Raw genomic sequence first — 16,310 nt, 5'->3', positions numbered from 1 at the left:
TCTCTCTCTCTCTCTCTCTCTCTCTCTCTCCTCTCCTCTCCTCTCCTCTCCTCTCCTCTCCTCTCCTCTCCTCTCCTCTCCTCTCCTCTCCTCTCCTCTCCTCTCCTCTCCTCTCCTCTCCTCTCCTCTCCTCTCCTCTCCTCTTCTCCAAGCACCTGATGGAGCTATGGATGTCCCTGTTCATTGCAGGGAGTGGGACCAGGGGGCCCTTTCCAACTCAAATCATTCTGTGATTCTATGAACCAGGCCCCAGTAGTCACTGGGGATGAAGAGAAGCATTTGGGCATTTGTCCCATCTGTCTCTGGGAACAGACTGCTGGGGTGTGTGTCCTATGGGGAGAGCTTCGGATGGATCCTGCCTGTCCTTTGTGCTCAGGAGAAACAGGAACCCAAAGTGATGTATAGGAGCACTCTCAAATAGCTCTGATTCAGTAAAGATGCCTTCACAGAAGACATGAAAGATGATGCTTTGTGGGATTGCTTTTTCAGCATAGGTTATTGCTAAATAGCAGGAATAGGCTGAGAAATGAGACCTACCCAATATGAAATAGTGTTTTGGTAAAGTCCTGGGGTGGGCTGAAGGATAAACTTCCTTCTCCTTAGCAAATGAGCTGATTGCACCCACAACAAAAATAATACAGAAGTATCTGTGACAAATTGGATGGAGGAAAAACGGGGCAACAAGGAATTGTGCTGGAGACCATCATATCCCCCAGGACACCCAGGAGGAGAGAGTTGTGCTGAAGGTTCTCCAAGTCATCAGTATTTGGGAATGGGATGGTGACAGTGGGCTCAGCGGGGCCAGGAGGAAAGTGGGGAGAACTGAGCATCCCCTGCTGCCAGAGCGGTGCTCTCCTCCCCGAAATTGGAATCAGCCTTCAGAAGTTCCCTCGCCATTGTTCGATGTGGAATAAGCTGCCCCAAACCTTGTTAGTCTGTGCTTTCATAAGGACAAAACCACGGAGACTTTGATTTCTCCTACCTTTGTGCTGGCAGCCCGGGCTGTGGGTGTTCTCTCTTTCATTAAAGACACTTAGCCTCCCCCTTGCTTTGATTCTGGCTGTATTTTGTGGCCACAATCCTCTGCAGCAGGCAGTTCTGCGGATTAATTAAGGCTTGGGTTACTGATTTATTTTATTTTTAAGCAGTGCAAATAATTGTCTGTTGCCTTAGATTTGCATGATGTGAAAGAGGAAGCGAAAGCCCCGGTCAGTCTCCTTTGTGCCACTCAGCCTTTTGTCCCCCTCCCCTCTCTCCGATCTGAAGAGCACTCCTAATCTCTGCAGACTTTCTTTCTCTGAAAACCCTCCGCTCATTTTTGTCACCCTTTGCAGGATCTTTTTGTTACATGGCTCAATGCTCGATCAGGAGAGCATTGGCGGCTTTCTCGGCGTATAAATTCCATTTCTCTGTTTATCATCCTTAAAAATACTTCTAATAGTTTTGAGAGTAGAAAGATCCCGAAGCCCCGAAAGCTGTCAGGCCATTTTCCAAGAAGAACAAAAATCTTCCAGCGCCTAACGATGCGTGAACACAGCACGGCCAAGCATTGCATCAGCTAGGAAATGGCGAAGGTTGGAACCAGCACTCCTCCAGACAGGATGTCTGTCCTCCACATAAACAACCTTGAGATCAGTACAATTTAGCATCACAGAACCACAGGGTGATTCATTCAGGCTGGAAAAGACCTCCAAGGTCCCCAACCCATCCCAAGTACAGATACAGGTTGGGCGGAGAATGACTTGAGATCAGCCCTGAGGAGAAGGATTTAGGGGTGGTGGTGGATGAAAGACTGGCCAGGCTGGCTGGGGCTGTGAGCAACTGGCCTAGAGGTGTCCTTTCCTACAGCAGGGTATTGGGTCTGGGTGATCTTCAAAGTCCCTTCCGACCCCAACAATTCTACGATTCCATGATTCTATCCCACCATGCCCACTGATCGTGTCCCTCGGTGCCACCCATTCACAGTTCTGGATCCCCTCCAGAGGTGGTGACCCCACCACCTCCCTGGGCAGCCCATTCCCCATTGAAGAGATTTCACCACGTTTTGAGGTTAGTCCCATAGGGATGATGGATGCTGTCACAGGCTCTGCTGTGCATGGATCAGCAGCATGGGGCAAGGGTTGCTCAGAGCACAAGTGCTGCTTCCAGCCCCACAAAGACCATATCTCCCAACCTTATCTCTCATAGAGAAGGCTGCAGTCCTGGTTTGGACCTTTCTGAAATGTAGAAGCCTGAAAACACTGCGTACACAACTTTGGAAGACAGGCGCAGGCTCAGCACCTTCCAGTATCCATCCCTGTGTCACTCACAGATGGAAAAATGACCTAAAAGAGAAAATTAAGAATATTTCAGAGATAACTGATGCAAAATCAGCTCTGAAAAACGTTCCATCAGTGTGCGCATTGTGGAGTGGGCTGCGTTCTCAGCTGTGCTAAATGGAGTGGAGTTCAGGAGACGCTGCGCTGCAGTGGCTGAGTCAAAACCGGTCGTCTGTGTCAGTACAAAGAGCATTTGCTCAAATTGAATCAGCTGCTGTCATCCAGGAGGCTGGAAATAACCCAGCCACAGAAATGAACGTGTCGTTGGGGTTCACGCCGCCCATCAGCCACTTTGGGATCAGAGGGGATCAGCTTTCCTTTTAACATCTGCCATTCTGAAAGCATCCAACTCGTTGGCAATGAATTTTCGAGCAATTTGGGATGTCAAGCCCTTTGTAGGCCCTCTGCAGAGATGCTTCCAGCAGAACTGCTGCTCCTGAGTCCATCCCCTTGGCCAGCAAGGTGCTTCCATTCAGACCTGGGTGGTGGACGTATGAGTTGGCCAACATCCTTTAGGAACATGTAAAACAGCCATCACAAACCCAAATTTAATCTACTCGGATATCTGAAACTCTCTCTGTAGGTTAATCATGCAAATGTGCCCCTTGACACTGTTTAGTAGAGAGATTTTGAGGGGTGAGAGAGCATCCTCTGTTCGTGGCTTATGAGCTTGCAAGGTTACTGCTGGAAGAGCATTAGTCATGAAGAAAACTGTTCCGTGCAAGCACAGCAGTCCTCTTCTCAGGTCCTTCTAGAGATGTCCCTGGGATGAGCTTTCTCTGGATAGGTGGCCCAAACCCTATGAGTTTTGTTTGCCTTCCATGTGAAGTCATAGACTCAGTGCCACAGGAAGGTGGGGAGTGCCCTCTGCTCCTGCCCACCCCAAATGAAGCCCATTTGGTGGTGGTAATTTTCAAAGGATGCTTTTCAAATGCTCCTCAAGTGCCATCTGCTTTAGCCATCTTTGTCCCCCATGTGCCCCCGTGACAGTCACCAACACCAAGCTGGATGCTGGCGGTGCTCGTTGCCTCTTGTTGACCTCATGGTTCCCATGAAAACAACATTGGGATCCGTGTGGAAAATTAAAGGATTTAGCACTCTAGACTTCTGAGTGCCCCACGTGGAGACCTGGAGAGGGCTTTGGGAAGTCCCACAGTGCCTCCAGATCCAACAGCAGCAGGGACAGAATTGGAAATGACTGGAACCAGTCTTGATTGCTCAAGGATCACTTCCTCCGAGGTCAAGATGAGTACATCTGTAAGAGGATGAAATCAGGCAAAGGTGGCAGAAGGTCTGCATGGATGAACAAGGAGCTCATGGGAAAATTCAAAAGGAAGAAGAAAGCCTATGGAATGTGAAGAAGGGATCTGGCCACTTGGGAGGAATATCAGAATGCTGTCAGGGCCTGTAGGGATGCTGCAAGAAAAGCTGGAGCCCACCTGGAATTAAATCTGTTGAGGGAAGTCAAGGACAACAAGAAAGACTTCTTTAGGTGTGTCTTAAAGGAGGACTGGGGGAAATGTGGGTCTGCTGCTGAATGAGGTGAGTGCCCTGCTAACAGGACACTTGAAGGTGGGCTTTCTGAACGCCTTCTTTGCTTCAGTCTTTAGTGATGAGACTGCCCCTCGAGAATCCCAGCCCTAGAGGTAAGAGAGAGAGTTAGGGGAGAGGGAGACTTCCCTTTGGTCAAGGTACATCTGGTCAGAGGTTGTCTAAGGAAACATGATGCACCCAAATCCATGGGTCCCATATGTGCTGAGTTGGCACCCTAACCCTCTGTCACCTTTGAGAGGTTATGGAGAACAGGAGAGGTGCCTGAAGGCTGGAGGATAGACAACATTATACTAGTCTTCAAAAAGGGCAATAAGGATCTGGGCAACTGCAGGCAGCCAGGCTCACCTGCATCCCTGGGGAGGGAATGGAACAGCTTGTTCTGAGTGCCATCTCTAAGGAACTGGAGGAGAAGAAGGTTATCAGGAGTAGTCAGCGTGGATTCAGCAGGGGGAAATCATCCTCAACCAACCTGGTGCCTTCTGTGGCTGGGTAGATGGGGGGACAATACCGAAATAATTCCTTTCAAGCTTGTCAAACTGAGCACTTAAAATCATGGTGTGCTGTGGAGACACGAGGCACGCCAGTTTTAAAGAAAAAAACAATAATGTATGTCTTCATTAAGCTGGTTCCTTCCAAGGCAGTCTGCCTTCCCAACTTGCTCGTCTTGTTTCAGCTCTCCTCATCAGTGCCTGCTTTTCATTTTGCTGAAAGTAGGGCATGCACTCTTCTCTTTCGCTGTGCCCATTAATAATGCAGCAGAGAATATTGCTCCGTGTCCATTGCTGCAGTGCCTGCACTGAGCAGAATGGATGTTTCTAGCAGCAGCCCTCGAAGTGGGGGTCAGTAGGGTTGTGCTGTGGCATAGGATGGGGGCTGTGAGCCCTCTGTGCTGCTGCATCCTCCCTGCAGGAGGCATTGCTCTGCAGTGCGTAGGCATGCACTGTATCACCTGCTTGGTCCTTTCCCTGCAGTTGTTGGCAAGAGACTAAAACAAATCCAGAAGATGCTGGGAGGAGATAGACTTGCAGAGATGTTAGATAGTCATGGCTGGATTGAAACCTCTGTGGGTGACAGCTTCGTGCACAGGAAATATCGCTGTTCCTGGATGCCTCTCCAGTTCACCTTTTGTGCAGTTTTAAGTGATGGACTCTCCGTGGATTGGTGATTCAGCGTGAGGGACATCAAGCTGCAAGTTCCTGGCCGGCTCAGCCCCAGGTTGCCATGACTGTTTGGTGGATCCAGCATGGAGAGAGGATATGACTGAGGAAGGGTCTGTTGACCATCTGAATGAACGGTCTCATCAGCCTTGGATGTGCGGTCGGGTGGTGAAAGTGAATCTGATTTTGAATGTTAAGAACTGTTGATCATGGAATCATTGAGGTTGGGTGAGACCACTAAGGGCATCGAGTCCAATCGTGGACCCACCACACCGTGCCCACGGCAGTCTGTAAGACCAAGCAGGGTCATTCCCTCGGGTTTCATCCCCTCTTCTGTGTGCACACAGCGGGGCAGAGCTGGCGTAGTGCTGTGGCTCTGGAGGTCACAGGGAGCTGACTAGCTCAGTGCAGAGAGCCTGGCTGCTGAGCTTGCAATAAAAATTAGGATGGCTCCATAGCTTCAGAAGAAAAATGGACAGGAAAATACCCATTAAGCCTTTCCTGGAGGCAGTGGCTCTGTTAGGGATCTGCATTCTCCATAGATGTGCTTTCAACTTAAGTGTAATGGCAGCCCTTGCATCGTAGCGTGGTAAAATATCCTAAGAATGCAGAGAAAGCTACCCCAACCCATGCTTTACCAGCCCTCCTTCCAGAGTTTCCAAAGACCCATTGATGGGATGGGATGCTCATAGCAGCAGTACCCACCACATGGGACTAGAATGCAAATAAAATGCCTTGTACCCCCCTCACTGGGGTTTCCAGCTGAGAAACATGAGGGACAGCTGATTGGGATCCATCCAGTCCTGCCTTGTGCTGCATCTTGTGTTGCCTTGTTTCAATGCTTCTTATGCACATAGACACTATCACATATCTTTTGGATAGAAGTCATGATTCAGTATGTGTTTATTGCATCAAAGCACTAAGCTGCTGCTCTGAAAAGCCATAAGTCCCCAAAGATGTCCACAGGGATGTCCTCAAAGCCACCTGTGTTGGCTGTGTCCCCTGTGTAGGTCTTCAGACTGGTCTCTTGGCTCAGGAGAGTAGTCACTTCTGTGGAGTTTAGTGGGGAGGTGATGGGTTTTGTGGAAGAGGTGTTGGGTTTTGTGGAAAAGGTGATGGGTTTTGTGGAAGAGGTGTTGGGTTTTATGGAGGAGGTGATGGGTTTTGTGGAAGAGGTGTTGGGTTTTATGGAGGAGGTGATGGATTTTGTGGAAGAGGAGTTGGGTTTTATGGAGGAGGTGATGGGTTTTGTGGAAGAGGTGTTGGGCTATATGGAGGAGGTGATGAGTTCACTACGACACGCTGCACAAACCATCCCACCATGGGATACCCCACTATGAAATTCCTACATGTATTTGTCCTAAAAGAGGGAAATAAAGGAGGAGGGCAGCAGAGCGGTTCCAGTGGGCCATGAATGGGGATGGCCATGTCTTCCTTGCTCTAATGTTTCTCTTCTTTCTCACTCAAGCTACACTTCTGATGAAGCAAGCCTGGCCACAGACCTCCTCCTCCTGTGCCACAGAGGGCACCTTCCACCTCCCAGTGGACACTGGGACCGAGAACAGAACCTACCAGGCTTCTTCTGCAGCATTCAGTAAATAAACCTTTTCTTCTGGGGTTTTTCTCAGTTGTTTTGTGCTGGAGGGTTTAGTTCTGATGTTCAGTGACCCTCTGCAAGGCTGCAGAGCATCTCATGTGGGTGAAATACCCATCACAGGGTGTCTGCTGTCATACCTATAGGAGATTTGGGTGTTGGGAAGTCTTTCTTTTGGAAAAGGGGTGTCCCTGTCATTCTGTGTAGCAGGGACTGTAACCCCATCATGGGATGTGGGCTCTGCATCCTAATTTCAGTGGCCCAAATGGTGAGTTTTTTTTAAATCTCAGAGTGTAACTGGTAGAAGCTGAGGTATCACTCAGCAGTTTTCCCTTGCAGTTCAGCACATGGCTGGATGTGATTTTCCTCCCTATTGTGCTGCTGCGGTTGAGATTCCTCCCTTAAAATCAAGGGGAACAAGAGCTGAAGTACTGAAGTAGGAAAGGATTTGGGGGAAAAGTGTGGGATGAAGGAGGTGGTGAGGAGCCTTGGTGGCAGTGATGGAAGCAATGGGGTTGGGTGAGCAAAGGGGTGAGGACAGGAATGGGGAAATGGGAAATGGGGTCCTACAGCCCCTCTTGGCCCTACAGCCCTCCTGGCCCTACAGCCCCTCATGGCCCTACAGCCCCTTGTGGCCCTACAGCCCCTCATGACCCTACAGCCCTTCATGGCCTTCCAGCTCTGTTTCTGTTACCTGGGAGCTGATCCCTCCCCCCACCACAACCTCCTTTCAGGAGTTGTAGGGCCATAAGGTCTCCCCTGAGCTCCTGTCCTCCACACTGACCCATCCCAGTCCTCTCAGCCACCCCCACAGTGCTGTACTCCAGACCTTAAGAGCTTCCCATGGGCATCATCAGGAAAGCATCACATTCTGCAGTCGTGTTCCTGGGGTGAATGGTGCAGAACTCAGCACGGAGCTTTCATCCTCATCTCCCCTCATTCCCCATCACCCTTAGGATAAAAATCTGTGCAATTCAGTGCGATTCTGCACTGTGGGATCCATGGGGTTGAGATTTCTGGGGTGGTGTGAGGGATTTAATCAGCAATTTTAATAGGAGCTGGAGCTCCTACGCTTGCTATTGCTTTTTATTAAAATCCCAGCCCTCTGTGGAACCACAGCACAGGCTGGGTGAACTCCTAATCCTCCTAAGGTGATAGGTTGTCATAATTAGGCTTTAAAATTAGCTGTCAGACATGCGTTTCTGAGAGGAGCACAAATCATTATGTGACATTAAAACTTGGCTATGAGCTGCTTTTACCTGCAAACCAGTGTGGATTGCTTGCTTTTTTCCCCCCTTGATTTATAAGCGAGGAAGGTTGCATCTGCATAGGATGTTCTGTTTAACACCTTTTTTAATATAGCAGTTAAATTGTGATTCAGCAGTGGGGAAACTGCAGCAAGCTCCAGTGTCTGCATTCGGAGTGGGCTGAGGGTTGGCCTTGTGGCCCTACAGCTCCTCGTGGTCCTAAGGCTCTTCATGACCCTACAACTCCTCATGGTCCTACAGCTCCTTGTGGTGGCCTTACAGCTCCTCGTGATGGCCCTACAGCTCCTTATGGCCCTACAAATCCTCATGGTCCTACAATTCCTCCTGGCCCCACATCTCCTCATGGTGACTCTACAGCTACTTGTGGTGGCCTTACAGCTCCTCATGGCCCTACAACTCCTCATGGTGTCCCTAAAGTCCCTCATGGCTCTAGAGCTCCTCATGGCCCTGTACCTCCTCATGGTGGCCCTACAGCTCCTCATCACCGTACAGCTCCTTGCTGCCCTACAGCTCCTCATGATGGTCCTACAACAGGATGGAGTTCTCCCCATGGACCCTCCAGCACATGGAAGCTCCAGCACAGGGTTCCCCCTCTCTATTCCATTCCGTTCTGCACTCTGCTATGAGTCTCAGGAAGGGAATCAGACCCTTTCTGTTTAATTACCACTTCTATTCCAAATCTGCAGCAGTCGGAAGGCCGCAAGATGCTGTTCGCAGTCCCTGGAAAACTCCTTGCTATCTTCACACTGAGTATTAGCAAACTTGAAATCTTGTCCTTCATTAATTGCTGTGTTGAGTGCTAATGGGTTCATTATGTCTGAGTGTTGGGGTGTGTTACCACTCTGCTGAGCCTTGAACTTCTCCTCCCCATCCTACTCAATGTTTGGGTCCCATGGGCTCCGTCTGCCCTCAAAGATGACTTAAAGCACAGCTTTAAGAATTCTTGAGGATTTTCCCCCAATTTAGCCCTGGAGAATCATAGAATCATAGAATCACCAAGGTTGGAAAAGACCTCCAAGATCATCCAGTCCATCCATCCACCTACCACCAGTATTTCACACTAAACCATGTTATTCAGTGTTGTCCCACCAGTGGGATCTGTTCCTTATATGGCATCAACAGACTGAGTTCCTTCTTGTCCTCCACTGCAAGAGTGGCCTCAAAGCCACTGAGACTTCAGAAGTAGAATCATAGAATCAGAGTCACTGAGGTTGGAAAAACCTCCAAGAACCCCAAGTCCAACTCCAACCCAACCCCAACCCAACCCAACCCACTACCCCCAACCCAACCCCAACCCATCCCCACCAACTGTGTCCCCAAGTGCCACATCTGCCCTTTTCTTCAGCACAGATGTGCACATAGGAATCATGGGATCTTCCTCCAAAATAACCATTGAGGCGTTGGAGCCTCGGAGAGAACTCTCACCTGGAATGGAAACACAAAAAATAGAGAATCAATCCTCCAGCATCTCCTTGCTCCACCATGGTCAGCAGGTGCCAGCTCAGCTGATATGATCACGGTGTCCTTTGTTTGGGATGGATTTCCCCATGTTGCTTGGGATGGATTTCCTCATTTTGGAACGGATCGTTTACTTTAATTCATTAGCTCAGCACATATCAAATGCTTTCCTTAGAGCTCAGCAACGTGCACTCACTACAGAGCTAATGGTTTTTCCTGATGGCCACGGAGCAGACTTGCTGCTCTCGTCACCAATGCACAGAGCCTGCAGATACAGAGGTATTGGAGGAGCAGCTGTTGTCACAAGGGGACCTTTGGAGGCACAGGAACTCTTTTGGTGGTGATAAACAAGCCTCACATCCCCAGTAGGTTCTTAGGGACATGAAGGGACTAACATAGTGGGTTTGTGGGTTTGGGTATTTGCTTTCTGGTTGCTTAAACACTGACAATGCCATGCAGCTACAAAGCTTGCTCTCTGCTAACATATCTGGAGAGAAACTGGGTGGCACAGCCCCACAGCTGAATGGAAGGAGAACCTTTCCCCTCCTCTTGCTGATTTTTGGGGGGATGTGACAGCAGTGCTGCCCTGTGAAGCGAGATCCCACAGCAGTGAAGTTCTTTTATTCTCTGCACCCCTAGCAGGAAAGGTGAGAGGACAAAAACATGGGGAGGAGAGAAGGGAAGAAACTTAATTTCAGGAACTAGAGCTATTGAGACATGCAGGTGGGTCTGATTCTGCAGCCTCAGGCTGCATGGAGTCCTGTGGGGTCATGCATTGCCTTTTTTATGCAGAGACGTTGGGTGCTCATCGACCACATGTAGGCAGCAATTTGGAGGACAGATTGCAGCCCTTTCCAGGCAAGAACAGCCGTATCCAGCCCTCGGAATGCTGCTGACAGCTGAACACCTCCAGGCAGTGGATTTGGGGCTGGATGCCCTATTTTGCAGAGGGAAGAGCCAGAGGAAGGGTCCTGCACTGGGTGGCAGTGGTTGCAGTGGTTTGTGAGCATGGGGATGGGATGTTTGTGATGCTGGTGCTGCCCTTGGCAGCTTCTCTCAGCTGTGAGGCTGTTTTCCCCCCTAATAAGGCTCCCTGTTGCCCCATAGTCCATCCCCTTCGCTCTAAGTGATGCTGCAGCTGCATCCCTCCTACCAACAGCATCTTTCCCAGCCAAGCCCCAGGGGGCAGCAGGACCTGGGGCCGAAGTTGTAAGCCCTGTGGCTGTCTCACCAGCAGTAAACCTCCCCCTCACCCCCTTTGCTTTGGTCTTTCTTTGCCAGGGTACACTGCGGGGACTCCCTACAAGGTCCCACCGACCCAGAGTAACAACGCGCCTCCTCCCTACTCTCCGTCTCCGAATCCGTACCAAACTGCTATGTACCCCATCAGAAGTGCCTACCCACAGCAGAACCTGTACACCCAGGTACGTGCTTCACTCTGCATCTCCCACCGCCACCTGATGTCTTCCCTGGAGTCCTTTCCTCCCAAAATCCCACACCTGGATGTTGGGGCTCAGCCGTCAATGTCATACATGAGCTCGGGGTTCCCATTCCAGTGGCATCTCCATGCCTTGCCCTTCTGTTTCCCATGGCACAGCCCCCTGTGTCACCTTCACCAGCATGGCCCAGATTTGTGTTCCTGAGCACCTGGCTGGGCTCCCAGTGCCATCTTCCCTCTTCCAGCATTGCCACTGCCTCCAGCCATGCGCCACAGCCAAGACCCCGTGTTGGACAGCTGTCCTCCAAAAATCTCCTTGCTGCCCCTTCCTGCAGGAGATAATGAGCTCCTTGCAGCACTCTGGCCCTGCAGCTTTCCTGGCTTTTTTCCTTCCACTTAAATGGCAAATCGGACTTCTCCTGCAGCCGTGACCTGGTTTCTCCATGCCAGGCTGAGTCCAAAGCATCTCCTCCGCTCCATTTTGTCCGCTTACTTTCCATTAGCTGAGCACAGGGGAAGCTGTTGGGGTCGGACGTGTGCTCAGGTGCTCTCTGCTGGTTCCTGACATGCTCCCCATCACCTGGCATCAAAGCTGGCAGCAGTTTTGTCACCAGGCCCAGGCTGCTCTTTGCCACCACTGGGACTTAACCCTATGGGCTGACCCCTGCTGTGCTGGAACGAATGGAGCCTGGTGTTGAGCACAGGCACTTTGCAAGGAAGATGCTGGCTGCTGAGATGAGCACAGGCAGGGGAAGGCTGTATCATAGGATCATAGAGTCACCAAGGTTGGAAAATGCCTCCAAGATCTCCCAGCCCAACCATCCACCCACCACCAGTATTTGCCCATGGAAAATTGTGTCCTGTCCTGATCCTGAGCTGGACATGCAGCTGCATCCCAGGAAGGGTGTCAGCTGCTCCATGCTCTGCTCTACCAGAAACGTTTCTGGCTGATTTTGTCCCCTTCCTCATCTCTCTTGGTAAGTTCTTCCCTTCCCCAGTGTAATGCAGTGTGCCTGCAGTCTGCCCTATCAGCCTGAAAGGAAGAAGTAATCTGATAGTTCATCCGTTTCTCCTTTCACCCCTTCATCCATACCTGTAGGGCTTCTCCCACGCCTGTCCCAAACTGCAGTAAGATCTCCTCTCATTGTTCTCAGCCCTCTGATCCTTCTGACCTTCCCTATTCTCGCAGCACTGCGCTGCTCACGTTTCGGGATCGCCATTACATGGGATGTGGGGCTTTCTCTCCTGGCTCCTTTTTTTTCCTTCCACCCATTTTCTCCCCCTTGTTTCCAACTCCCTCGGGTCTCAGCAGCCCGGGTTTCAGAGCCCCTCTGTCTCCCTTTGGAAACCCCAGGATATGGTGCTCCCTTTTGTCTGCCCGCTTCCCGTGCCGAGGCAGGACCTTTGGGATCAGATGGGGCCACAGTTCCTCCTTTCCTTCCATCTCTTGCTCATTTTGCATGCCAGCAGCTAACATATTTTGGACCCAGCCCCATTTCATCCCATCAAACCATGCAGCATGCTTCTTGGAAGCGTGGGATAATTAAGGTTGGGAAAGACTGCTTATTCCATCGAGTCCAACCCAGTTGAGCCATTGCAGCCATGCCCCGTACCCATGATCATAGAATCATGAGATTGCTCAGGTTGGAAAAGACATTAAAGATCATCAAGTCCAACTGCATCACAGCCATCCTACCCTAACTACCCTCCTCTAAATCACGTCCCTGATCACCACATCCAAATGGTTTTTAAACACATTCAGGGATGGTGACTCAACCACCTCCCTGCTTATGGCACTGGGGTTGGCTTATGATGCCAACCCCATTCCCGTTGGAGGAATAAATAAATCCGTCTGTTTGAAATTGTCCTGGGGAAAGGGGTGGAGGCTGGAAGAACTTCTAGAGAATGGGAAAAAATGTGGATTGGGGGTTTCTCTCTCCATGTCTTATGCCGTGCTCGAGCTGTGGGTGTCCCATCCATTGAGACCAGCCGTGCCAGTACATGCACAGGACGTGGGCTTTCTGTGGGATGATAGAGCCGGTGGTGTTTTTCCTTTCTCAAACAGGGAGCTTATTATACCCAGCCAGTGTACGCGGCACAGCCTCACGTTATCCATCACACCACTGTGGTTCAGCCCAACAGCATCCCGTCGGCCATCTACCCGGCCCCCGTCGCTGCGCCCCGGACCAACGGCGTGGCCATGGGGATGGTCGCTGGCACTACCATGGCCATGTCAGCAGGTAAGAAACTTCCCTGTGGCCCCACAGAGCCAGAGCAGTGGGTTCATTTCTTGGATGGGACGAACCCAAGCAATCCACGCAGGCAGAAATCAATTAATTTGCACCTTGTGCTGATATCCCTCGTGGCTGTGAGGTCGCAGAGGAGCTCTTCCATTTGTTGTGCCCTAAAGGGACACGTTTTTGCACTCTGTTCCACAAATAAAGCAACAGCCAAGCTTGCCCTTCTCCACCCACAGTTGCATTTCTACCCTCGAGCTCTTTGTTAAGACACTTCTGCTCCTGCTGCACACAATTAATGAAACAAGCATTAACCTTGGTTTACATATCACTCTCAAATCCTGTGTGTTGTATGCACGGGGTTATTTCAGCCCTGGTAAAACATGATTAACTGATGACACATTAAGGCACTGAGCAAGCCTATGGGCCATTTTATTTTTTTCCAAACCTTGTGTTTCTTTCCTCAGCAGTTCTTCGCAAAACAATTCATAGCATTGTGCACTGAATTGAAAGGCATTGTTCACACATTTGCATCTGCATTAGCAGAGAAACAGGGCTCTGTTGACTCCCTGTTACACGGAGGGATTGCAGCCTGTGCCTCACAAAAACCACTCGGAGATATTTACTACTGTTGCTTGCACTGAGAAGTGGGCAGATCTGATTAATGCATGTAGGATGCCCTAAAGTTTCGAGCACCCCATTACTCTTAGAGCAGAGACATTGGAGACCATATTCTCCGTTCTTGTGTCTGCTGAAGGCACACGTTCTCACTTGGAATCCCCAGTGTATCATGGCTCAAGAGGAGGGGATGCTCCTGGTGTGCCCCTGGGCTCTCTTGGGGCTCTCCAAAGCCTCTTGGAGGTGGCGTTGAGTGAGCGATCCCTTCTCACCTCCCCCGTGCCTTGATACCTTCACGCCAAGCCTTTCTCCTCGCTGTCACTGCAGGAACCTTGTTGACCACCCCACAACACACTGCCATCGGAGCACATCCAGTTTCTGTGCCAACGTACCGGGCTCAAGGAACCCCCACCTACAGCTACGTACCGCCGCACTGGTAAACCCACTGGCCAAGTCATGTAAGTGCTGCAGGAGAACTCCCCTCCTTCTGCCCCTGGGACACGGGGACAGAACCATGGGCAAGCAGCCAGACCGGCCCCTCCTGCAGGCTGCTTGCCCAGGGGATGCTCTAAGTGGATGTTAGGTTGTACATTGGGAAGAATTTCTTCTCCAAAGAGCAGTCAAGCACTGGCACGGGCTGCCCACAGAGTGGTGGGGTGCCCATCCTCGGAACCGTGGGGATGTGGCACTTGGGGACACGGTCGTTGGGCATGGTGGGGTTGAGCTTGGTGGTCGCAGAGATCCTGCTGCCCACTGCCAGGCGTTACCTGGGAGCAAATGTTGCGTTTCATGCACACTGAGTGCACAGGACAAGGAGAACATCCCTACCCGTGCTCCTAACCCCTCTGCAATGTGTCTGCTCTCTTCCAGATCTGAAGTCAAACATTGTATGCAACTACACAAGTCTTACATCGGGGCTGCAGCCACTGGACTGCAGCACCTCGTCTGTTTGCAAGAACAAAAGAAAAAAGTGCAAGGGTCACTTTATGCATTCTTTAGTGGTTTTTGTAAAAGCTGCTTTTTCTAATCTTCTGCCTCTTTATTTTCCTTCCCTCCTCCCTCTCCCCTACCCACATCAGTCGTGTAACACATACTGACACTGAGCAATAGTAAAGTTCTCTCTTCGGTCCTATCGTTTTACAGCTCAGAATATTCACTTTTCAGCATTGCCCAGTCGAGTGGTGCAAAGATCCCCACTTCTTGTTCGTTTGGGTTCTTCTCATCCTTTTTTATTATTATTATTTTCGTTGTTGTTGTTGTTGACAAGAGCCTAGGTTTTCTTTGACTAGTAAGAGTGGTTGATGTTCAGGGTACTATGTGAAAAGCACAGCGCTGGTAGGCAGGCTTATTCCAATTTGGTTTGGGTATTTTTAGTTGGGTAATATAAATTATTTAATCTTCCTTAACGTATTACAGGAAAATTGGTGTCTTCCAGATAGCTGTCGTGATAGATGATAATGCATTATCTGCAGTGAAATGCTGAACTCATCCCTTCTTTTGTAGGAGTAAGAATATAATTAGCGACGTAACACGCTTGTTTTAGGAAGTAGGAGGACTGTTCACCATTGGGTCTGCTTTTCAAAACTGGGCAGAGGCATTTGGTGCAAGGGGAATTGAGGGGCAGCGATGCCTTTGGGAAGGTGAGATGCTCCGTGCTGGCTGTGTCCCAGCATGGGCAGCTCTTTCCTGGCCACTGCTAGTAGGCAGAGGTGTGCAGGGATGCTGTGGGTGGGAGAAGAGAGATTTCCAGACTGGAGAGGCTCTACAGAGCCTGGGGATTTGGGAAAGGAGGTTGGATGGAGAGGAGCCCTTCGTGGAGGTTGAGGTGCTCCCATTCTTTGGGCTCTTTGGATTGGGGTCAGCAAAGGTTGAGCCGAGCCCAAGTCCTGGAGACAGCTGGTTGGGCTGGGAGATAGTGGGGGTAAGGAGCAGCAATAGCAATAAAGTAATCTCCTGCATCTGGAGGCAACATGAGGCTGTTCCTGGGTCCTCCAGGGTGTCCCAGTCAAACGGACAGCACTTGCAGGCAGCTGGAGCTATTTTTCAATTCTTACCCCCAAACACAGCATAGAAACAAAAGTTTTCCTTCTTTTTTTTTCTAAGAGAAAAATGTAATCATCGTTTTGCTTTTTGATGGTTTTCCCTCCACGTGCCAAAGTAGCTCCATCCATCCATCCTTGCAAGTGGTCCCAAGGAGCCATCCAGAGCCTTGCAAGGAATTGGATCCTTCTCGATGGGAATCAGTCCATAAGGAGAGAAACCTTTGTAGGGACCCCAAAGGACTGGAGGCTGCTGGCTGTCAGGTCAGTGGGGGTCACTTGGTTGCTTCTTCTGCTCTTAATGGAAACCCAGGCAAGCTCCAGTTGCCCTCGGTCAGAGGACAGAAAGGACACAAAGCGGTGAAGCCTGAACATCAGCGCTGTGGGTGGAGGAGGTCATGAGGGTTTCCACCACCGTAGTTCATTGTGTTGCACTTTCATTTTGTATAAAACGGAGAAAAAAAGAAAAAAAAAAGTTAAAAAAAAAGAGGTAATTAATCACAGTGTTGCCCCCATTTAGCTTTGGAAAGCCTCCCTGCCTATAGGGTCAGCACTTAAAGGGAAGGGGGACGTTTGGAAGTAGGGAAACCACATTGTCCACTGTAACATGTTGCAATTAAACATGGGCA

The 16,310-nt window shown here is 50.2% G+C and overlaps 2 protein-coding genes across 3 annotated transcripts in view; both read left to right on the top strand.

Moving 5' to 3' along the window:
* FCHSD2 (FCH and double SH3 domains 2) overlaps positions 1 to 16,310 on the top strand; it is a 569,931-nt gene that overhangs the window by 115,551 nt on the left and 438,070 nt on the right. The gene's annotated exons all lie outside the window — the stretch shown is intronic.
* On the top strand, positions 5,913 to 16,310 carry FAM168A (family with sequence similarity 168 member A). The gene is made up of 5 exons (XM_010706304.3): positions 5,913 to 6,623; positions 10,631 to 10,773; positions 12,853 to 13,027; positions 13,970 to 14,100; positions 14,513 to 16,310. The coding sequence occupies exons 1-4, from the start codon at positions 6,440 to 6,442 to the stop codon at positions 14,080 to 14,082; spliced, it is 615 nt and encodes a 204-aa protein (XP_010704606.1). The 5' UTR covers positions 5,913 to 6,439; the 3' UTR covers positions 14,083 to 14,100; positions 14,513 to 16,310.

Source organism: Meleagris gallopavo, chromosome 1 (assembly GCF_000146605.3).
Source record: "Meleagris gallopavo isolate NT-WF06-2002-E0010 breed Aviagen turkey brand Nicholas breeding stock chromosome 1, Turkey_5.1, whole genome shotgun sequence".
NCBI lineage: Eukaryota > Metazoa > Chordata > Aves > Galliformes > Phasianidae > Meleagris > Meleagris gallopavo.
This window is presented reverse-complemented; position numbering and strand designations above follow the sequence as displayed.

Bases quoted from the DNA above. Each gene is read 5' to 3' on its own strand.
- FAM168A (XM_010706304.3), top strand. From the start codon at position 6,440: ATGAATGGGGATGGCCATGTCTTCCTTGCTCTAATGTTTCTCTTCTTT. The intron at 10,774-12,852 runs GTACGTGCTTCA...TTTCTCAAACAG, and splicing joins AGCAGAACCTGTACACCCAG to GGAGCTTATTATACCCAGCC. The intron at 13,028-13,969 runs GTAAGAAACTTC...CTGTCACTGCAG, and splicing joins TACCATGGCCATGTCAGCAG to GAACCTTGTTGACCACCCCA.